The 24,204-nt window shown below is 36.2% G+C and overlaps 1 protein-coding gene across 2 annotated transcripts in view; it reads left to right on the forward strand.

The window, feature by feature from the left end:
* kcnh1a (potassium voltage-gated channel, subfamily H (eag-related), member 1a) overlaps positions 1-24,204 on the forward strand; it is a 78,787-nt gene that overhangs the window by 19,553 nt on the left and 35,030 nt on the right. Inside the window, exons 7-11 of one of the 2 annotated variants that reach the window (XM_035955936.2) lie at positions 5,012-5,038; positions 9,517-9,674; positions 12,290-12,561; positions 18,510-18,709; positions 23,520-23,772. In XM_035955936.2, coding sequence (XP_035811829.2) covers positions 5,012-5,038; positions 9,517-9,674; positions 12,290-12,561; positions 18,510-18,709; positions 23,520-23,772 — 910 coding nt within the window. The remainder of the gene's footprint in view (positions 1-5,011; positions 5,039-9,516; positions 9,675-12,289; positions 12,562-18,509; positions 18,710-23,519; positions 23,773-24,204) is intronic. The other variant, XM_023287516.3, reaches the window with a different exon arrangement.

The following is a 24,204-nucleotide window of genomic DNA, read 5'->3' on the forward strand; positions in this document are numbered from 1 at the left end:
ACAGGCATACATCAGAGCGAGTTCACGGGTCGTTATTCTGTGTAGTGACGGCGAAAAACAAGTTTGAGCCAACGGAATATTAACATGCTTGTTGTGAGTTTAGAAATGGTCCTACCACGGCGATGAGTGTTTGCTGGAGAGCCGTCGCAGGATCTTGAGATAATTTCCACATTTTAATTGGGGAAGGAGCATTAACTCTGTTGAACTGGGGCACACTCCAACGCTCTGCTGTGTAACCGATGCCCTGAAACCGTTAACACCTCATGACAGCCGACAAAGGGACTGGTGCAGGAGGAAAACATGTTTGCTATTTTACCTGAAGAGCATTTTAGACACCGGATAATTTAGTTTTACCACCCCAACTTAACCCTCATGTCATCCTGCGGGTCAAAATTGACCCGTTTTAAAGTTTGAAAATGTGGGGAAAAAATATATTTTCACAGTGAAACTTCTGATGTCCACATTTTGTACATTTTTGGGAAATCTATGAACATTCTTTGGTGGAAAAAAAGAAATGTTAAAAATGTTTCTTAAGAACATTCACAAAAAAATCGACCAACATCCAGCGAAATTCACTGGATTTTGGTGGATTTTTTTGTGAATGTTCTTAAAGAAAATATCAGAAGTTTTACTGATATATATGTAATCACTTTGGATGTTTTTAGGATTTTTTTGGAAGATTTTTACTCATTTTTTGAAAATATTTACAAGAATTTTCTTGCCAAATTTGGGCGAACTTTTAAGGGAAACTTGTAAGGAATTATTGGAATTTTCTTCCTGAAGGTTTCCCAAATTTTCAGAAATTTGGAGATTTTTTTTGCTGAATTTTTGGATTTTTTTTTCAGACAAGGAAACAATATTTTTTGGTGCCCGTAAATGAGGACAACAGGAGGGTTAAATATATGTGAATTAATTAGGGTGTCTGATGGTAGAGGAGTTGGGTTGGCTGTGGAAACCGGTTGTTTATTTGTCACTGAATCGACGGAGCTAATTTTACAGAGTGCTGACCTGTTAAAATATTGTACTTGTTTGCTATATATCTCTAGAAATCATCTTTATGGGGAAACCAGAGCTTCTGAATCTGGTCTACATGTCCCCTCCAGTTCTGTTTTTTCTTCCAACAAACACACTTTGATTAAATGGAGTCTCGAGGTTCTACATTTGCCAGTTTTCATTATATCAATGCATCTTTGTGTGTTTGTGTTCCCGCGTGCGCCTAAATGTGTCACGTCTCATGATATGTGTGTGCGTGTTATTGTGACAACGCGGCCATGCAAAATGCTGCGATGGCACTTGGGCGGTGTATGGCGGCTCTGGGGGGCTGTCGGCTAGCACGCTCCGTACCGACTGATGTGAAATGCGGTAGTAAAGCTCTGCTGGTGGGCAGTGGGTGTATTTGCAGGTCCAGCATTTTGACCCTTTCTACTCTTTCAACGCTTCAGCATCCTAAACGCTGACAAGTTCAAGCGGCCGGAGCAGCAGCAGCAGTCAGGGGTCAGCAGGAAGGAAAAACAAAAACAGCCTTTTGCAGTTTAAAGGGTAGCACTGGTGGTAGTTGATCTTTTCATTTTAACAATCAAGCCTAGATCGCCTGAATAGCTCGTTTTTGCTGCCTTGCCAGATCAGTTTACAGCACGCTGTTGCTTTAGGGCACGGGTGTCCAATATGCGGCCCGTGGGCCAACAGCGGCCCTCCAGAGGGTCCAATCCGGCCCTCAAAGTGTAAAAATTACAGAGAAGACATTAACTGCAGATTGGAAATTAGTAAAACTATAAATTTAAAATAATTTCCAGACCATGACAAGTTGTTTTGATCATAAAGTAAAATACTAGATTGTTCATTGTTTCTTTTGTCATTTTGTCTAATTTTTCTAATATTTTGTCTTGTTTATGTTTTTTTTTGTCCTTTTTTTGTCTGTCTTTTATCATTTGTGTCACATTTTAGTCGTATTGTTTCTCGGTTTTGTCTTTTTTTTTGTTGCCTTGTAACTGTTTTGTCTAATTTTATGTCTCTTTTTTGTTTTTTTCGTGTCATTTGTCTCATTTTTGTCATTTTGCTTCTCACTTTTGTTGTTTGTGTGCCATTTTTGTAATATTTTGTCTTGTTTTTGTTGGTTTTTGTCTTGAGGCATAATGTTGTTGAAATTGAACTTATTTTTCTTCAGAAATTTCAGGTTGTTCATGATGTTTTGTAGAAAACAGAAAAAATTGGAGTTGTCGTTATTTATCAGTTATTATGTTATGATTTTACTGGTCTGGCCCACCTGAGATGAAACTGGGTTGAATGTGGAACCTGAACTAAAATGAGTTTGACACCTCTGCTTTAGGGAGACAAACTTCATCATAATGAACATCGGCTGTGTGTTAAGTCAACCAAATATAGGGTTAACTGTAATTTTTTAAATAAAAAGTTCAAAAACTCTCTGATTTAAACCTTACAATGGGAATATTTAATGTTTTTTTGGGTCATGCTCAGTAGTAAAGTGAGTATCTTAGTGTTTTAGACTAAGCTGGACGAACAAAGACAGACAAAATCAGTTAAAAGGACATAAAAGAGCTGCACTGTTGCTTTAGGGAGACAAATTCTTTCATTATAATGAATATATGTTGTGTGTTAAATCAACCATTATATAATTAGATTGTCTTTTTTTTTTTTTTTTAGGCAAAAATGGCAAAAATTCTCTGATTCCAACATTGAAATGTGAATATTTGCTGGTGTTCTTGGTCTTGTTTCATAGTAAACTCAATGTTTTTGTATTTTGGGCTCTTAGTTGGAACAAACTGTTCATTTATGGAAGATAATTTGACCTCAGGAACATTGTAATGTGCACATTCATTCTTTTATTTCAACATATTTTTATAAACAGAATGATTTGGCGATGAAAGGTGCACTGCACAATGAGTCACTGTGGGAACAGCATGTGTTTTCTGACAAAATCAGTTAAAAGGACATAAAAGAGCTGCACTGTTGCTTTAGGGGGACAAATTCATTCATTATTAGTGTCATTTTTATGCAAAAATTTCAAAAATTCCCCAATTCCAGCCTTGAAATGTAAATATCTACAGCTTTTCTTGGTCATGTTTGTTAGTAAACTGAATATCTTAGTATTTCAGGCTCTTAATTGGATAAAAACTAAGAATTTAAATAAGTCAGGATCATTTTTATTTACATTTTTGCTTTCTTATTTTAATGTATTTTTTTTAAACTAAAGGATTTGTTGATTAAAGGTGCGCTGTAGTTTTTTTTCCAAACAAAAATGTTATATTTACATTCATTCCCTATGTGTTTTCTCAAGGTCCAACATCAGCAGGAAACCCCCTACAGTAGTCTGTACAGTCTGGTCCTCTGGAGACAGTTCTCTATACAGTTAATGAGGACTAAATGGAGATTAATGATTCGTCATGGCTGCAGTGATGCCATAAACCCAACATGCACTTCTTTAGGAATTGAATGTGGCTGCTGTGTTTGTTGTAAATCACCAGTGATGTGGCTCTTAACTGTGCAGTAGATTAGATTATATCAAGTGTTGATAACCAAAATAATATTTGATAAGCTGAATAAATGGTTGGTTTTTTATCTTTATTTTAGAAAAGATCCTCTATTATGTTTTTTTTGCTGTAAGTAGATCAATGAAAGGTGTTTTTTTGTTCGCTATCTTGGAAGCTGTTGGAGATTCTGAATCAATGGCAGATTTCAGGCTTTTTGTCTCTAACAGTTCATTAGTTATTGTCGTTAAAATGGCCTCAAATTTTCATGCATGAAAAACATGCTGAGAGTTGGTCACTAGGCAGTTAATGAATACATATTAAACTGAAAATAATTGATATATTAACCAAAAAAATTCACAGATATAGTTTGTAAAATAACCATGAATTTAGTAAAATTAACCATAACTTTAGCAAAATTAACCATAAATTTAGTAAAATTACCGATAAATTTTGTAAAATTACCGATAAATTTAGCAAAATTAGCCATACATTTAGTAAAATTAACTGTACATTTAGTAAAATTAACCGTAAATTTAGCTAAATTAACTATAAATTTAGTAAAATTACCTATAGATTTAGTAAAATTAGCTATAAATTTAGTAAAATTAACCATAAATTTAGCCAAATTAACCATAAATTTAGCACAATTAACCATAAACTGTTTTATTTGAGATTCAGTTTAGTCACCAGGGGGGTGAGACAAGAGAAAAATGTCATTTTAGAGGAACTCTAGACTTATTTGGTATTTTTAAAAATATTTTCAAACATTCATTTCTCCTATTTTGATTTGGCCTCAGAAGAAATATATTTACATAATAACTGCATATTTTAGTATTTTGCACATGGATTATTTGAAATTTGTCCTCCACTTCTGGAATGACCCTTAAAGGAAAGAATCTCCAGCAGTGATAACAAAAGTTATTTGCAGTCTAGTTTTCTAATTTGTGCTTTAAATGAGGACCAGAGGTGACGAGGTCGTGGACACGCTGACTGTAAACACACACCAGATGTTTGACCACACTTCCAGGATCTTCTTCTACCGTTTCTCTGCAACAACTCGTCGACTCCAATTTGCTCCAGATTGCTTTGAGGCGATCCGTGGCCAGGGTAAATGAGAGCGAGTAAACTATTGCCTCTGTTATTAAACCGCCGCCACAACATCTAGCTGCTGCTCCAGACCTTAACAACTGACATGAATAACTCTGATGGTTGTTTTCCCCAACAGGTTTCCAAATAGAGAAGGGGAAGATCATTAACAAGCAGCGGCTGTCGGAGTTATTCTTGGCAGTCTTCTATTGCTGTTGTCAGTGATTGATATCCCAAAATGGTTCACCACATTGTTCTCACTTTACAGCAGACAAGCTTGTTTTGTTTTCATGTTTCCTTTCATTTGATTATTGAACGTTGTCTTTCTTTTTTTCTTACTTGTGCTTTCGTTTTTGTTTTTTCTTCCTTTCCATCCCTCTTGTGTTTGCATGGCTCCCCCCTCATCCTCGCGTTCATGCATGGGACGTGATGGGAAGAATTGGAACCACCGAGCTGTCACTCAAGTAGGCTTCAGTTTGATTAGAATATGATAATGAACAGTTTTGTGTTTTTTTTTTTTTTAAATTATTTTACTTGCACACTCGACAAACACGTTACGTAAACCCTCCATCAGGCTTTTTAACAACAATGGCCGCGCTCTCCACACTTCCCGTGACATTTATTCCCACGTTTCAGCCGGAGTGTTCGACAGCAGATGCATCAATGCATGAAAATAAATGTCAGGGAAAGCAAGTTGAGATATGTTTGTTTTTCTTTTTTTTTTATTCCTGCCAAAAGCTTTTCATTGCCAGGGTGGTCTTCTGCAATATTTTAAAATGAACAACGGCACAATTAAAGCTGCGTGACGGCGGCACTTCAGCAGTAACGTGTCATTTATGACAAACTGATCACAGTTTAGATTTCTAAATAAAGGTCATCCTGCCACTGGAAATGTGCTTTAATGGTAGGAGGTTTAAACGCAGTGCGCTGTGCATCACGAGAGGTGCCGTTTTATAACAGTCATCGCTGACAGCATCTTCTCTTCATCTGAAAACTGGGTCAAACTGGAGGAAATTTTCATCGTTTTGCTTTAAAATTGAAGTTGAAAGAGGTACTGACAGGCGCGTTTGACTGCAAACACCCTTTATAGCTCGTATTAATTTTATTTACAGTGTTTTTGTTCAATTGAGCTCATTTTTATCATCGACTAACATTAGTCAGATGAAATTAATCATTGATCACATGCCTGATAACTCTAAAGATTGTAAATAAAACAAAGACAAAGTGCAAATGAGGCGTTTGGTTAGTTATAATATATAATAGAGGTACTGCTATTCAACCTTTGCTTTTCTGATAAAATATTCGATTTTATAGTTTTAGGAAGGTTACACAATCTGTAAAATACAATATCTCTTTTCAAAAAGTAGATTTATTTTGAAAAATATGGTAAATTCCATTTGGTAGCTGGTCAAACATTTGGTCATAATCTTTGAGGCCAAGATGAACCAAAAATCTTTCAATGCAAATAGTTAATCCACCTTTTTTTTTTTTTTAAACTAATAGACGTGTTCAACAGGTGGGTACAGGTAAGAAAATAAAGCCATTTTAACAAAGATATTAAGCTATAAATGTGAAAAAATATATATACTATCGGAGTTTATTGTGTTTTTTGCAGAATTACTTCAAATGAGCTCAAAAATAACAGAACTTTTAGAATTAAACTGCATTTTTTCCACAATAATGACCATTTTCATGACGGTAACATTTTGGGAAAAGATAAAGCTCTCGTGTTTCTGCTGACGATTAGCTAAATTTAGCACTAAAGCATGGTGAAGCTAGCAAGTGTCTAAATCTCCACAAAGCCAAAAATTGTAGGTTTTGCACGTGTTTGTGTGTAAATGAAACAAACTTATTAACCTGTGTTAATCATTGAGCTTACAGGTGTCATTGGGTGTGTTTTTGAACACTGGTGAGAATCAGGCTAGCTGTTAGCCCTGCCTTCACTCTTTATGCTACGCTAAGCTAATTCTCTGGTTTTAAGTCCATGCCAAATGACTGAGATGAGAGTGGCGTTGATCTTCTTATCTGGCTTTTTAATTAACTCTTGTAGGTAGATGAGAACAGCACCTATTGATCCTGTTTCCAGTTAGCCTAATGTAGCACGATTAGTAGGTGGTAGACGGCGGACTTTAAACTACCTTTATAACAGTAAATTGTCATTTTTCTTTTTAGTTTGTGTTTGGATTAAACCAACATTGTTAATTATTTTTGTTTATAAAGTTTAGAGTTGTTACTGGGTGTATTTTTGAACTTTGGATAGAGCTTTAATTTCTTTTGGCCTCTGTGCTAAGCTAAGCTAATTGCCTGCTGGCTTTAGCAACATACAGTAAGAATTTGGACTGAATGGTTTGGGGGCAATTAAATTGTGGTTATATTGCAGTTATGATTTGATTTCTAATAACTGGAATGATTAGTTCATTTATACAGCTCAAGTGCAATACATAAAAGGCAAAATAACAACATTAAAGTTCAGAAAAACAGACAAAACGTGCAGAAATGTGACAAAACCATGTCAATATCAGTTACGTCACCAAAGCAACAGCTGTTAAAGAGTCGTCTAGAAAAGAAATGGAATTGAAAATTTACCTAACAAGTTTAAATATTAAGGTTAAGACCCTACAGTGGTATTTATTATGTAAATGTACCTGAATTAGTTAAATATTGTGGCTAAGACCTTATAATGTTATATAAAACACAAATTTACCTGAGTAACTTAAATAGCGTAGATTTGTGATGTAATTTTTTAAAATCAGGCTTCAGTGTAATGGATTTAAAACATGCAGTAAAGCCTTACCACTTGACTGTCACACAAGGAGGAGATAAATTTTTAAAACCATTGACGCAACAGTTTACACTCAAGCCAGACTTGCAGCCGCTGCAATCTGCTAATTGCATTGTTTGTATCTGTGATTTGAAATCAATCAGCTGTTCAGCCCAAGCATGCGTAGATATCTGAGGGGTATGAGTTGCTGGTGGGTAGAATAAGGCTAACAGTCTTTATTCTAAGCTAAGCTAATCGCCTGTTGGCTGCAGCTTCACATTTAGTGTCCAAGCACCCTCATAATGACGTCTCGGACACAAATGCAAATGAACACATTCCCCAGCTATCCTGTTAACCCTCGTGTCGTCCTGCGGGTCAAAATCGAGCCGTTTTAAAGTTTGAAAATGTGGAAGAAAACATATTTTTACAGTGGAACCTCTGATGTCCACATTTTCATCATTTTTGGGAAATCTTTGAACATTTTTTGTGGAAAAAAACAAAGGTTAAAAATGTTTCTTAAGAACATTTACATAAAAATCAACCAAAATCCAATGAATTTCACTGGATTTTGGTTGATTTTTATGTCAATGTTCTTAAAGAAAATATTAGAAGTTTTACTGATATATATGGAATCACTTTAGATGTTTTTAGGATTTTTTTGGAAGATTTTCCTCATTTTTTGAAAATATTTACAAGAATTTTCTTGCCAAATTTGGAGGATTTTGTTAAAATACAACTTTTAAGGGAAACTTTTAAGGATTTATTGGAATTTTCTTCCTGAAGGTTTTTGCAAATTTTCAGAAATTTGTAGAATTTTTTTGCTGCATTTTTGTATTTTTTTCAGACAAGGAAACAATATTTTTTGGTGCCCATAAATGAGGACAATAGGAGGGTTAATGATGTCTCTTTCATGTCCATCCGCTGGTGAACTTTCCCTCCAACTTGTGCTCGGAGAGTTTGCCGCAGACCTCGATTGCACCAATAATTGAATTGTGTTGGAGCTGGGGGCTGCAAAGTGATTTGAGAGAAGCTGAAGCTGAGGTGTCTGGGAGGCAGCTGGATCAGATCAAGTGACAGCGAGCGCTGCAGTTGTACTCGCATTGCAGACCACAGCACATTAGCAGAATCAATAGCGCTGCCAGCATGCACACACAGGATCCCAGCAGACTGATGGGACTGCAGTCGTCTGTTTGAATCTTTGAGTGGGTGTTTCATATACGGCTGAGCTGAGTGGGCGTTTAGCTGCAGGTTATGTGAGGAGAAGTTGTAAAGTTTCATTACATTGTACAGCAACTTGTGTAAAACCAACAAATGTTCACAGTCTTGTGTTTATCCTTGTTTTGTTTGTGTTTGCTGTTATGTTGTGGTTCATGCTCTTTCGTATTGAATCTCTGAAAAGTACTCGTTTCTCTCTCATAGCATTCTGATGCAGTTTTGCATAGATTTTTATCTGATGTGTTTACTGTGGATTTTACTACAACTTTTATTGGTTAAAAACTAGAGAAGCTTTTTTGAGACCTATTATTGTTAATTAACAGTAATAATTTTATGAGTAAAACTGCAAAATTGAACATTAGATTAGTTACAAATAGGTAAAATGCATTAAAAAGAACACTACATATCATATTTGATACATTTTTGTACATTAAAACTTATTTTGTGGACCAAACACTTGAATCACAGGATATATAAACAACCAAAAATGTAGATAGGAAAACAAAATAATAAAAACCCGGGTAAATATTTCACCAATTAAAAAGAAAAACTAGCACTATGCTTGAAATACATACGATAGTGTATTAAGTGTTAAAAGCATTTGTAAACACTACATAAGCATTTAATTAAAGGATTCTAACACATACATATTTGTAAGCAAATAGAAATGTTTAAAAATACATTTTATAAACACATAATGATAATAATACAGTTGTAATTGTAATTAAGTTATGCTTCATAGTAATAATTATAACTGCTGACAAATTAACTGCTGGACTCCATGCAAGTACATAATAATGTTAGAACTTGTATTAAATATCATTATGGTGCTGACAGACAGACTTCTTGCTATTTTAAATACACATTCAGGTGTTTGGTGTCATTCAGAAGACTTCATTTAAAAAGTAGAAACTCTACTTTTTGCTTTCTGAATATTAATCCTGGTGTTTTTCTCCACTGTTTCAGGGGATCAGCAGTCTGTTCAGCTCTCTTAAGGTGGTCCGACTCCTCCGTCTGGGTCGGGTCGCCCGTAAACTGGATCATTACATCGAGTACGGGGCGGCCGTCCTGGTGCTGCTGGTGTGTGTTTTCGGCCTGGCTGCCCACTGGCTCGCCTGCATTTGGTACGTTCACGTCACCTCATCGCATTAATCAATCACCTATAATCATATAAACATATAATCCAATCAGAATCTATAAGTTTCATTCCCCCACATGTCAAAAAACGAATAAAACCAGACTAACGTGTGACATTTTTAGACTGAGCTTACTGTATATTACATAATGCATTCCATTTGACTGCCATGCATTAATAGCGCAGCCAATTAGAACAAATGAGGTCATTGATTAGGCTGATTAGTGCATTAATTAGCAGTTGCTTTTTGTCAACATGCTTGTTTTCCCCCACATTAAAACTGTATGTTTTTCGTACCTTAAAGCTGGAAAGAGTTACGCTGGTTTCAAGAGAATTGGTTGTTTTCTCATTAATATGCAAATTTATGGAGCAAGGGGCCTCCAAAGTCTAATCAGATCATCTACTCAACAGGGGGCGAGTGTGGTGGAAGCATTAAGTTTCCATCGTGTGCTTGATTTATTACGTCTAAATACACACAGGCTGACGCAGATATCATTATGACAACTTAATGTCCTGCATGCTTAAAAACGGGGGAATATGATTGACGGTGGAGCTCAAAAATAGAAGCTCTAACCAGCGTCAGAAACGCCGCATTCTGGTCCGGACAGCGTAATCAAAGTTGAATGAATGAAGCCGGCGTTGCTCCAGCATCAGACTGCCACACCAGTAAAAATAGCTCCTGTATCGCTTCCCTCGATGTGGTTTCTGCAGTTGCCATGGTCACACGCCGAGCCGCGTCGTGGAGTTGGGAAAAGTTTAACCATCATCAATTCAGATGACAGCAGCAACAGCGGCAGCCTCACCGCTGTCTCCTCTCGGCTGTCTTTTTTTTTTTTTTGACACAGAAAAGAATTGAGTTGGTTGCAGCACTCAATGAGCACCAGGGCTGTAAATAAGAAAATCATAATCCTGCTGTTCAATAGAAATACTGGGGAGTTTTTCTTCCTCAGGGCTCTGTAAGTATTATTCAGACGATGCAGTGTGATGGTGGGAAAAAATTGACATGCATCCAGTAATGGGGCACGAGGAAAACCAAAAACAGGAAAGAGGATTAAAACAGCAAGGAAAGTAAACAGTGCTTGTTGCATCATCAGATCTGTCAGATTTCTATTGTCTGCAAAGAGCCAGGTATCTCAAAGGTTTCAGGTGGAAATAACCAACACAAAATGTCTGAGTGTCATACGAGTGCAATGATAAACACAATTAACTTGTCAAGAGTTGTATTCTATAACAAAGATCCATTTTAAGGGGAAAGTATGTTCTCAGGTTAAATTCAACATTCTTTATCCCAAACATAAAGTCATGAGTCATTTACCCTTTTAAACTCAAAATGGTTTTATAGAAGCAAGTATATCATTTCCTCAAATGCAAATACACAAACTCTTCAAGAGGCTCAAGCTTTACACAGTAGGATGCTCCATAAATGACCAGAAGAGAACGTTTGACTCCATTGTGCCATCTTCTTCAAAATGACAAATTTTAAACAAAACCAAAAGCAAGACTGTGTTTTGTAGACATTCAAAAATGGCAAAACTCCTGTTACTTAAAAAAAAAAAAAAAAAAAAAACCTAAATGTGATGCCGTAGTGTTGATGGTTGAGAAAAATTCTGTACTAGCAAGTATGATTTTAGCATTTAATAAAAGCTAAAGAAAAAACCATCTTGTTTATCAAGTTAAGTACACATTCTTTTTGTCTACAGAGTGAAATTGAATTTATTTTTCACAAATCTGTAAAACTACAAATTGTCACCAGATTTTGTACAGGATGATTGCAGCTGACTTTAATGTTCTCTTCTCTTGGAGCAACAACATGAGGAGTGAAATGTGTCAAAAACCTTCCAATAGGCTAAATGCATTTTGGTTTACACATTCATGTTCCCCTTGGGATGAACTGTGACACATTCCAGATCCGTAAAGCTTTCGCACTTTGAATAAATTCCTGCAGTGACATTCCCATTATGCACTTGTGTTGAGGTTTAACTGGCTACCATTAGCATGCTACATGCCGAGCTAACAGGGTAAACATTACACCTGCAGAACCTTATCGTGTTAATGCTGTCATTGATAGCCTGTTAGCATTTAGCTCACACTGCTGGAAAGCCTCACAGAGCCACTAGATCTAGATTCAGAAGAGAAATCCACCTTAAAGTGATGCACGATCGATCTGTATCTCTGTCTTAACCACCAGTTTTACTAGAAGAAAATGGTTGTCATGTAGGCTCAGCAGGAAGAAGTCAGCAATGTTTTTACATGTGGATTCATAGATTTGTTGTTGGTTTTTGGATCCAGAACGCTCACTGAGGCACCAAGGAGTCTGCTAAATCGTTGCCATAACAGCAGGAGATTTGTGTAATTTAAGGGGCTGTCTGTGGAGATTTCACTTTGCTAAGAGCACCAGAGGAAAAAAACTCAAAATGCAAAAAGAAAAAAGCCCACAGGCATCTATGTGGACTGATGTATTTGATCTGTTCTGTGTGATGGATTGAATAAAGCTTCTAAAAATGCTGTCTGTGTGGACTGGATTTAATTTTCAGCCCTTTACTACAACTCTTCACCATTACAGTGTCAATAAGTTGTGTGTTATTATGATTGTTTACGTTTCAGGTACAGTATCGGGGATTACGAGGTTATCGACGAGGAAACCAACATCGTGCGGATGGACAGCTGGCTCTACATCCTGGCTGAGACCGTGGGAACACCGTATCGATTCAACGCCACTGGCTCAGGGAAGTGGGAGGGCGGCCCGAACAAGACGTCCGTCTACATCACCTCTCTGTACTTCACCATGACCAGCCTGACCAGCATCGGCTTCGGCAACATCGCCCCCACCACGGACGGAGAGAAGATCTTCGCCGTGGCCATGATGATGATTGGATGTGAGTGTGGCCGTTTTATCTTCCCTCTAATGCAGCGGATACATGAGACGCTCAGCTATGCTCTTTAAAGCCACAATCCACTGGTGCAGGTGAATAAGTGAATTATGAATGGAGCCATCGCAGCTCAGAAAATAGAACTTTACAGATGATTAGCTGAGCAACATTTCTAACTCTCCTCCAGCCTAGAATTTGCCGCTCAGGTTGAATATACTTCATTGCCAGTAATATTTATTGTATTTACAGATCATAGGCCTCTGATCTCAGCAGTCTTTTTACTGCCTGCTACCTCCTGCACAGAATATTCTTTTAACAAAAAGTCACAGCTGAACTCTCCTGTGTATTCTCTCATTCATTTCAGGGCAATTTTAGTCAGCCCCTCCAGGATTTTGCAGGCTTTTTTTTGAGATTGCGTGCCCTAAAATACTGGAATTCGCAGCAGCTTTTGTAGAAAATTGCAATTTAAGCGTGTTTGTTGCAGTGAAATTGTGGGAGATAGTGACAATTGCTAAAAAGTTGCATTTTTTCAGCTTTTAGAACATGTTTCAACATTTTAATTGATGACATTTCTTCCTAAACTAATTCTTTAATGCTCCAACCAATTTCCACAAGCTGCCACACCATGGTAGGAAACTAGCAGCAGCCAGATACTGGTTTAACATGAAGTGGTTGGTAGATTTAAGGCACTAAATGATCATTTACTATTGAATGAATATGTGTTTTTACATCAAGTTTTGGACATTTTTATGTCATTGTGAAACCAGATTTTTATTTTTTGTTTCCCCTCAATTCAACCATGGGGATTTTTTTTGGCTTTGTAAAGCAAATTTTTGAGATTTTTGTGCATTTACAAAGCAAATTCTGTAGATTTTACATACTAACAAATCAAGCTTAGTAGATATTTACAAAAAAAAAATCCTTTGAAATCAAGGGTCTCAGTTTTTGTGCCCTTATAAATAGAGCTGCAGAGATTTTATGGTCTTATAAATTTAGATTTGGAGATTTTACATACCTTTCTAAAACCAGATTTCAATGTTACGTCTTTTGACTCATTTCCTGTTGGCTGCTGTTCCTTCTTGACCAGGGGTGTCAAACGTGTGGCCCGTGAACCAAAAGCGACCCCAGAGAGGGTCCAATCAGGCCTGCGGGACGACTTTGTAAAGAGTAAAAATTACATAGAAGACATTAACTGCAAAATGTAAATTAGTAAAACTATGAATTTATAATAATTTGTAGACCATGACAAGTTGTTTTGATCATAAAGTAAAATACTAGATTGTTGATTGTTCTTTTGTCATTTTGTGTCTCATTTTTGTCATATTTTGTCTTATTTTTTGTCTCTTTTTTTGTCTGAGTTTTATCGTTTGTCTCATGTTTTTGTCATTTTGTTTCACGCTTTTGTCATTTTGTGTTTCCTTTTTGTCTCGCTTGTGTTTTTTGTCTTATTTTTGTAAATTTGTATTTTGCTTTAGTCGTTGATTTGTGTTGTTTTTGTCATTTTGTGTTTTTTTTTGTCTCGTCTATTTTTTGTTTTCTTTTTTTGTAATTTTTTGTCTTGATTTTGTCCATTTTGTGTCGCTTTGTAGCTTTTTTCTAAATTTTTGCCTCTTGTTTTTTGTTGTTTGGCTCATTTTGTATCATTTTGTTTCTCGTTTTTGTTGTTTTGTGTCTCATTTGTAATATTTTGTCTTGTTTTTGTTGTTTTTTTGTCTGACTTTTGTCATTTTAATCATAATCAAAAAACTTAAGGTTGTTCATAATGTTTTGCAAAGCGATAATTCCTTGAATGTGAACACTTTCAGAATGTAATTTTTTAACTCTAAAACAAAATAAGAATTTGAAGTTGTGGTTATTTATAGGTTTTTATGCTGTGATTTTACTGGGCAGGCCCACTTGAGATCAAATTGGGCTGAATGTGGAACCTGAACTAAAATGGGTTTGACACCCCTGCTTTAGAGCTTTATTTATCTCAGTTATCAATAAATTGTGTGAATTGCTGCAAAAAAAAAAAAAAAAAAAAATCATAGATGGGAGCAGGTTTGAAAGGAGCTTGTGCATGGCTGCTATAACCAGTGTTACATAACGACTTGTTGTGGAAGTAAAGCTGAACAGAACACATTCACACAGCGTATTATTAGGAATGTGACACACACACAATGTAAAATTAAGAAAATTAGAATTTTCCCATCACTTTCTTTTTCAATCTCGTCGTCAGCGCTGTCAAGTCGAGTCAGTCCAATTTAATCGGGTGACATATTCAGTACAGTCCTGCCTACAGTAGACTCATTACCGCGGCCTGCTGTGTGATATCGTGCTGAATTATTGAGATTTTCTGAGGTGTGTTTATGACTTGAAAAACACAACACAGCTGAAATGATGGTGAACCAGAAGAACACTTTTTCTTCATTTTTGTTCCTTCCTGCTACATTTTAAGCTTATAAATACAGATTTTTGTCACTCTAAAATTTGTTTTTATTAACCCTCCTGTTGTCCTCATTTACAGGCACCAAAAATATTGTTTCCTTGTCTGAAAAAAATCCAGAAATTCAGAAAAAAAATTCCCCAAATTTCCGAAAATTTGCAAAACCTTCAAGAAGAAAGTTCCAATAATTCCTTAAAAGTTTCCCTTAAAAATTGAATTTAAAAAATTAAATTTGGCAAGAAAATTCTTGTAACTATTTTCAAAAAATGAGTAAAAATCTTTACAAAAATCCTAAAAATATCTAAAGTGATTACATACATATCAGTAAAACTTCTAATATTTTCTTTAAGAACATTCACATAAAAATCAACCAAAATCCAGCGAAATTCGCTGGATTTTGGTTGATTTTTATGTGAATGTTCTTAAGAAGCATTTTTAGCTTTTCTTTTTTCCCACCAAAAAATGTTCAAATATTTCCCAAAAATGTTGAAAATGTGGACATGAAAAATTTCACTGTGAAAATATTTTCTTTTCCCACATTTTCAAACTTTAAAACGGATCAATTTTGACCCACAGGATGACATGAGGGTTAATATTTGTCACCTAATGTGGTTTAATTTGCCAGTTTTCCTGCAAACAGGACTGTCTCACCCTCACTATTTAACAAAACATCTAATCTGCGAAGAAGGAGGCAGATTTTCTCAGCATGTCCCTCTTTGTGCATCTCAGTATTTATAAGGTGTCTTGTGCTTGTGTGGCTCATTAAACATTGTACAGCTCGCTGCCATTATGTGCGACTCCACGCCGAGCGCAACACCTCGGAGCAATAACTGACACTGCCAGATCAATTTAGCACAGCGCTCCCTGCGATCCCTCTGCAATCACTCCTCACCTCCGCTGTACTTTTGTTTTTTTTTACAGCTGCAATCTGGAAACCCTGAGCCGTGGAGGACGATCGCGCCCAACTGCGTCTTTTTAGCCTTTCAGGTTGATGATTACATGGGGCAGAAAACTCATCTGCAGACTTGTCTTTGTGTAAATTTTTCATTGTGAGATAAAAATCATCTCAGAGCGTAAATATCTAAAAAGCAGACGGGCCCGGGAGGATTCGGTAGTAGATGCAATCTAGTGTAGTCCACGGCTGTTCTCTATGAAATATGGATGCCCTGATACTGTTCTATTTTTACCAGCAGCACTGGATCGGTGCTGGCAGTAGAAGATCACAGTGTGACGGGGGATTGCGGGGTGGCATGGGGAAGAGGGATGGAGGGGGGGCACTATACATATGTCCTGTTTCTATAGCAACTGTTGGCCCAGGGCTTGAGTTTCTGACAACTGTCTTTTAAGTACCTTCAAACAAGCCAGCTGTTTGGATGTCGAGCGGTAAAGTTGCGTACGAGAGGGATGGGGCGGCGTTCTGCGGGGAGCGTTTGAGCTTCCTCCCTCTTGTTCCAGCGTTTTCTGCTCATCACAGAGGAGAGCTTTGCCATCTGCGCTCGAGCTTCGAGGTAGCAGCCATCCCCCCCACCCAAAAAAACTTTGGCAACTTCACATGGACACGAATCATCTTTTTCCCCTTTTTCTTGATCTCGATTGTGCAACGCCGCAAAAAAGCACATCTCGGCGCTCCATACAGCTGAGCGGCGCGGTTGATGAAAGGATGAAAGTTGCGGTTATCCTCGCCCTTGAGGATTTTTGAGCGCTTTTTAATTAGTATTATTCCCTGTGCAGTTTTTCAGCACTTTGATTGTGCGCCGCGAAATAAACAAACAGGCACACACAGAGATGGAAGAGCCGTGCACAGGTTACTGCCATCGTCTGAGGATAATTGAAATGTGTGGCTGGCATGTTTCCTCTCCGTCCCTTCTAGCAGGGCTAATTAGGGCTCCATTGCCAGGAGAACAGTGCACACACAGAGCAGACATCTGATGGCTTTGATCCACACACACACGCCAGCTGTTGCACCGGTTCAGCCACCTCCAAGGTGCTGCTACCCTCTTTCCACCCCTTTTTCTTTAAGACGAGTTAAGAAAATAATATTATTTAGCAGGATGACTCTGCATGGGGACGGATGAGTCAAACACTCCAAATGAAGCCGTAATTACAGTTTTTTTTCCCTTTTGACGAGAGTCGTGTTGATTATATTCGGAGGCCGTGATGGTTGATTTCCCACGTGATTGATGAACACATTCACATAAAACAATATTAAGTCTTCAGGCACATTTGTGTGTCTGTGATCTGTTATGTGATGTGTGAATATAAAGTCCAACGGTGTCAGAGGGGGAACATTTTGTGTTTTTTTAAAGTTAGGTTTGGAAATTTTGGAAATTTGTCTGTTAATTGCATTTTTATGTCCTTTTAAACAAGCATTTAGAGATTTTTGTTGCATTGCGAAGCCAGATTTAATATTTTCTTCTGCAACATGGAGATTTTTATATCATTGGAAACCAGATTTTTGAGATTTATTCTTTACAAACCAAATTTTGTAGATTTATACCCTCTTTATCAAGCCTACTAGATTTTTATAGCCGCCTGTAATCACTTTTTGAACTTCATATTCTTGTAAATCACAATTTCAGATATTTTTATGTCACTTTGAAGCCAGATTTTTATATCCTTGTACACCAGGTTTTGGGGATTCATGTCCTTAAAAACGAGGATTTTAATATTTTTGTGCCCTTGTAAATCAAGTTTTAAAGAGTTTTCTGTCATTATGAAGCCAGATTTTTATTTTTATTGTCCAGCTTAAACTCAACCATGGCCTTAAAAATCACATTTTAGAGATTTTTACATTATTGTAGCTTGTTATTGTTTCATCTCAATTCAACCATGGAGATTTTTGTCTTTGTAAAGCAAATTTTTGACATTTTTGTGTATTTACATAGCAAATTGTGTAGATTTTACATCCTAACAAATCAAGCTTAGTAGATATTTGCAAAAAAAAATCCTTTTAAATCAGTTTTACAATTTTTGTGGCGTTATAAACAGAGCTTCAGAGATTTTATGGTTTTATAGATTAAGATTTGGAGATTTTATATACCTTTCTAAAACCAGATTTCAATGTTATGTCTTTTTAAACCAGGTTTTGGAGTAATTTGTGCCCTCTAAGTTTGGAGATTTGTGTGTATAATCTGTAAATCTGTTGCAGTATTGTGTGACCCTGTATTTGCAAGTTTTTAATGAATCAAATCTCTGGATAATCTGAGAAATAACTGCTTGAAATACTAATCAAACATGTTAGTATCGGTGTTGATCTGAACACTGAATCCCTTCAACAAATGTCATGGATTGACGAGTCAACATCAGATCTATGAATAAACGTTTGCATTTTCACTGATTTAGCACAAAGTGAACCTTTCCTCGTTGGTTCATCATCCATACAAGCAGCTAAAACTTGATTTCTTGACCTCATATCAGCTTCAACAGCACAAAAATGACCCTCATCATCTTTAAGGAGATGAAATAATCCTCTATGATGCCTCTGATTTTGTCTAAACTTGCCTCTTCCATCTTCTCCGTATCTCCACAGCTCTTCTTTACGCCACCATCTTTGGTAACGTGACAACGATCTTCCAGCAGATGTACGCCAACACGAATCGTTACCATGAGATGCTGAACAGCGTCCGCGACTTCCTGAAGCTCTACCAGGTGCCCAAAGGCTTGAGTGAACGAGTTATGGACTACATCGCCTCCACCTGGTCCATGTCGAGGGGAATAGACACCGAAAAGGTACGTCGGCGTCTGATTCCTGGCATTGTTATCCTTCTTGTCATTTCCAAGAGAGAGAGATGCAACAAACCGAACAAATGTCATTAATTAGGAAGCTTTAGAGGTAGATTTGCGTTACCTATGAACAGAGATAGACCCGCTGTTTCTCCTTGTTTCCAGCCTTGATGCTAAGCTAAGCTAACTGGCTGCTAACTGTAGCTTTATAATTAACCCTCCTGTTGTCCTCATTTTTGGGCACCAAAAAATATTGTTTCCTTCCTTGAAAAAAAATCCAAAAATTAAGCAAAAACATTTCTTAAATTTCTGAAAATTTGCAAAACCTTCAGGAAGAAAATTCCAATAATGCCTTACAAGTTTCCCTTAAAAGTTTTATTTTTTAAAAAAATCCTCCAATTTGGCAAGAAAATTCTTGTAAATATTTCCAAAAAAAAAATGAGTAAAAATCTTCCAAAAAAATCCTGAATATATCCAAAGTGAGTCCATATATATCAGTGAAACTTCTGATGTTTTCTTTAAGAACATTCATATAAAAATCTACCAAAATCAAGCAAAATTTGTCGAATTTTGTTTTTTTTGAAATTCGCTGCATTTTGATTGATTTTTTTGTGAATGTTCTTAAAGAAACATTTTTAAAATTTCTTTTTTCCACCAAAAAATATTCAACTATTTTCCAAAAATGTTGAAAATGTGGACATCAGAAGTTTCATTGTGAAAATGTATATATATTTTTTCCACATTTTCAAACTTTAAAACGGGTCAATTTTGACCCGCAGGACGACACGAGGGTAAATGGACAGGTGTTCGATAAGGTAGCACGAGTGTAGTTCCCAAAATATTGAACTATTTCTATGATAATCTAGTAGTTATTCAGCATTTCTATTATGATCAGGGTTTTCTTTGTTAGACTGTGCTTATCATGGAAGGAACTTTTTTAAATAATGTGACAATAGCAAGATATTAAAAATCTACAAATGCAGCTTTATTTGCACATTTTTTGTGGCTGTTTTTGTTTTTACTTTGACTTTACAGAACTTTTGAACCAAACCTGTGCTTACATTAATGCTCCCTGAATGTATAAAATGTGCTGTAGATCTTCATTGTGCATTTGTTTTGTAAAATCTAGCAGCTTTTTCTCTGGCAACATGTAGCACCCACCTATCAAAATGACACGGTGGCGTTGCGTTCGTATCCACAGTTGGCACAGTCGACGCTAAAATGATCTGAGTGTGTGGAAATGAAGCATTTAAAGCTGGAAGCCGCTACATTGAACCGGTGCTACTTTGCTTGATTTGAAGCCAGAATACATTCACACCACTACATCCCATTTGAATTCATTTATAATTTCACTGATAACACAAGGATTATTTTACCACCAGGAAAACTTGTGCACCTTAACGCTTCAAGCTCATAGTTATTTTGTCCTTTTTTCTTGCTGAGCTGCATCTATGTATCATATATTTTTCTGGCTCCAGGCCACTCTAAAGGGTCTAAAAATGGCACATAATCCTTCTCTGCTTGACATTCATCTTCAAAGAGAGTTGTTTTAAAGGCAGAGCCAGGCGACGGCCAGGCATCCTGTTGATTAGGCGTACTTGAGCAACGCTTAGCAGAACGGAGGCTGAACTCTGAGCTTATAGCAGAATCCATGTTACTCTGGTGTGAAACCATAAAATGTGTGGAATTTATCCTGAATATACAGTATTCAGTCCAGCTCAACAGATAAAGTGACTTTTCATGGAGTAAATCCTGAAGAAAGAAGCTCCCAGCGTGTTATCTGCTCGATGGAAAATATGTTGGTTTCTTAGTGACAGTTAATTAATACTTTTGAGAACAAAAACATGAACTTCTAAAAGACTTGGAGGCAGATGGTTCAGAAATTAATTGGAGACTTTACAGTACATTTGTTTAATGAGCTCCCACAACCGTACACACTTTAATAAGGACCTGCTGAGTATTTCAGCTGGATTTCACCTTAACCTTCGTGTCGTCCTGCGGGTCAAAATTGACCCGTTTTAAAGTTTGAAAATGTGGGAAAAACAATATTATTTTCACAGTTAAACTTCTGATGTTCACATTTTCAACATTTTTGGGAAATCTTTGAACATCTTTTGTTGGGGGAAAAAAAGGAATGTTAAAAAAAAATGTCTCTTTAAGAACATTCACCAAAAAAATCAACCAAAATCCACAGAATTTCGCTGGATTTTGGTTGATTTTTATATGAATGTTCTTAAAGAAAATATTAGAAGTTTTACTGATATATATGTAATCACTTTAGATATTTTTAGGATTTTTTGGAAGATTTTTATTAATTTTTTGAAAATAGTTACAAGAATTTTCTTGCCAAATTTGGGGGATTTTTTTAAAATAAAATTTTTAAGGAAAACTTTTAAAGAATTATTGGAATTTTCTTCCTGAAGGTTTTGCAAATTTAAAGTTTGAAAATGTGGAAAAATAATATATTTTCACAGTGATGTCCACATTTTCAACATTTTTGGGAAATTTCTGAATATTTTTTTAGTGGAAAAAAATGTTTAAAATGTTTCTTTAAGAACATTCACAAAAAAAAATGTACCAAAATCCAGCTAAATTCGCTGGCTTTTGGTTGATTTTTTTTTTGTGTGAATGTTCGTAAAGAAAATATTAGAACTTATACTGATATATATGGAATCACTTTAGATATTTTTAGGATTTTTTTTGGAAGATTTTTACTAATTTTTTGAAAATATTTACAATATTTTTTTTGTCAACAATGGGGGGGATATAATTTTTTTCTAAAAGTTTTAAGGGAAACTTTTGACTTTTTTTCCTGCACATTTTTTAAAATTTGGGGATTTTTTTTGGATTAATTTTTGCATTTTTCAGACAAGGAAACAATATTTTTTGTTTTCTCTAATTGAGGACAACAGGAGGGTTAAACAGTTACTGATGAGATAAAATAATAATAAAAAAAACAAAACAAAACAGAGGAAACTGCTCTGAAACATCTCCAACCTTAACATTATTTAGGTGCGCAACAGTTTCAATAGATGTATTTATTTCCTCTTTGTGACTGTTAAACTTTAGAAGCACCTTTCTATATTTAGTTTGTGCCAGCTTAAGATCTTTTTTTTTTTTTCATACCCACAAAGTTTCTTTCTTACCCTTTGGCTCAGATCAGAGACAAAGCATCTGTTCATTCCCACTTAACTGGAGTGTTGTTAATGTCAAATTCAACTACAAGGTTTCCGCCCGACTCCACAAATGTGGAGTTTTGGGAGCAAAAATGATTGTCAGCTGCATCTGTTCGTGGTTCTGGTGTGTGGACGCCGGCGTCTGCAGTTTGTTGACATCTGAAACAAGTTGCTCATTAACCAAAATTAACGTCTGTATTATAGAAAGACAGCTTTCAGATTTATTAGAAACTTCTCAGCACCAAATATATGAAGTAAGATTTGCTGCTAGTGGTGTTTGGTTATTAAAATATGTAACTGAGAGTTTTGTCATGCATATTTTAGTAGATTAAATGAATGAAAATGGAAAGTAAATATATTGTATATTCAATGGTCTACATTTTTATGAAAGTGATAAACAGTAATATAGAAACCCATTTGTCTTTGTCACAAAAAACAATCCTGTATTTTGATCTTTCATTGATTTATTGTTGGTCTTCTTGTCAATATTTGATTAAATGTCCTTTCACCTCAACTAGGGACTCTTGGTAACCGACCACAAGCTTCTGGTTGTAACTTTGACTGTTTCATTTGACAGAATTATTGCAGTTCAACTAAATTTGTTGGCTTTCTGACAGAGACTTGCCTCTTCATCACAGTGCACAAGTTCTTGATGGGTTTAAGTCAGTTCAAATTTTTAGATTCTGTTTAAATCTACTTCAGATTGTTGGATTCCCTGTTTCACTCTTTGGATTTGTAGGTTTCTGTGTTTAAATCTTCTTCAGATTTTTAGTTTCTGTGCTTAAATCTATGGATTGTTGGTTTCTGTGTGTAAATCTACTTCAGATTGTTGATTTCTCTGTTTAAAACTGCTTTGGATTGTTGGTCTCTGTATTTAAATCTTCACATTTTTAGTTTCTGTGTTTAAATCTACATCCGATTGTTGGTTTCTCTGTTTCACTTTTTGGATTTGTTGGTTTCTGTGTTTAAATCTACTTTGGATTGTTGGATTCTCTCTTTAAACCTACTTTGGATCACTTGATTCTGTGTTTAAAACTTTGGATTCTTGAATTCTCTGTTTAAATCTACTTTGGATTGTTGGTTTCTATGCTGTGCATTAACATATGTTGTGAATTGCTGCTATAGAAGTAAAGCTGAATTGAATAGTTTTACTCGATGTGCTGCTGCCACCTGGAAAAACCTGCAGAACAATGTAAAGCGTGACTCATTCTTATCCTTTAGGCAATTTAGTTTCATCTTATTTTACCTCCATCTGCTCTGGTTTTCGTTGGTTCATTTCTTTTGAAAACCTTAAATAATTTCTTTATAATTTTGCTAACTTTACCTTCTAATAACCTTTTTATATCCAAGTTTCCTTTTTGATCAATTCCAGCTTTCTTGCAGTCTGCTTAAAGATGCAGCTATTTTCTTGTAATTTATTACCTTCTCCCTCAGAGGACCGACTTCGATGGATGCTGGCACTTTTTGTGTTCCGACATCTTTCACTGTGTCACTCGACTACATTATAAATGAGACCTTCATACCTCTTTGTAGCTTAAATAAAGTTTGAATGAATAAATAAAACTGATGGCTACAGGTGAAGACTCCTCTGTTACTGAATTACTTCCTGAATGTCCAGCTCTCTTCTGATTTCTCTCCAGGTGTTGCAGATTTGCCCGAAGGACATGAGAGCAGATATCTGTGTTCATCTCAACCGCAAAGTTTTTAAGGAGCACCCAGCTTTCCGTCTGGCCAGCGACGGCTGTCTGAGAGCTCTGGCGATGGAGTTTCAGACCATCCACTGTGCTCCCGGCGACCTGATCTACCACGCCGGCGAGAGCGTGGACAGCCTCTGTTTCGTGGTGTCGGGGTCGCTGGAGGTCATTCAGGATGACGAGGTGGTGGCCATTTTGGGTGAGTTGAGCGCTTTTACTTGTTTTTTTAAAAATACCAGAAGATCAATTCCCAAAGTGTTGCTGTTTTCTCTCACATGTGAAGAGAAAATCTGCTTTAATGAGAACTTACTGTAGTCGCCTCTTTTTCAGAAGGGTTTGACCAAATTGAGTTCTCTGCCCTGGTTTGATAAATACTTAAATACTTTGCTTTATATATTTGAGGTCATTTAAAAGAAAAAAAAGAGCCTGTATTTATCAAACTTCTGACAGTCACACTGAAATTACACATTAAAGAGCAAACTCAGGGATAAACAAGTTCTTCTCACGCTTGCAGTTAATGTTCTTTTCTAAAAAACCAAAAAAAAACGCAACAATGAATGTGTGACATTAACAACACACCAGTTTATTTTTTCATTTGCAAATACATAAACATGGCTAAAAACAGACAAAA

The sequence above is a fragment of the Amphiprion ocellaris genome, chromosome 16 (assembly GCF_022539595.1).
Source record: "Amphiprion ocellaris isolate individual 3 ecotype Okinawa chromosome 16, ASM2253959v1, whole genome shotgun sequence".
Lineage (NCBI taxonomy): Eukaryota > Metazoa > Chordata > Actinopteri > Pomacentridae > Amphiprion > Amphiprion ocellaris.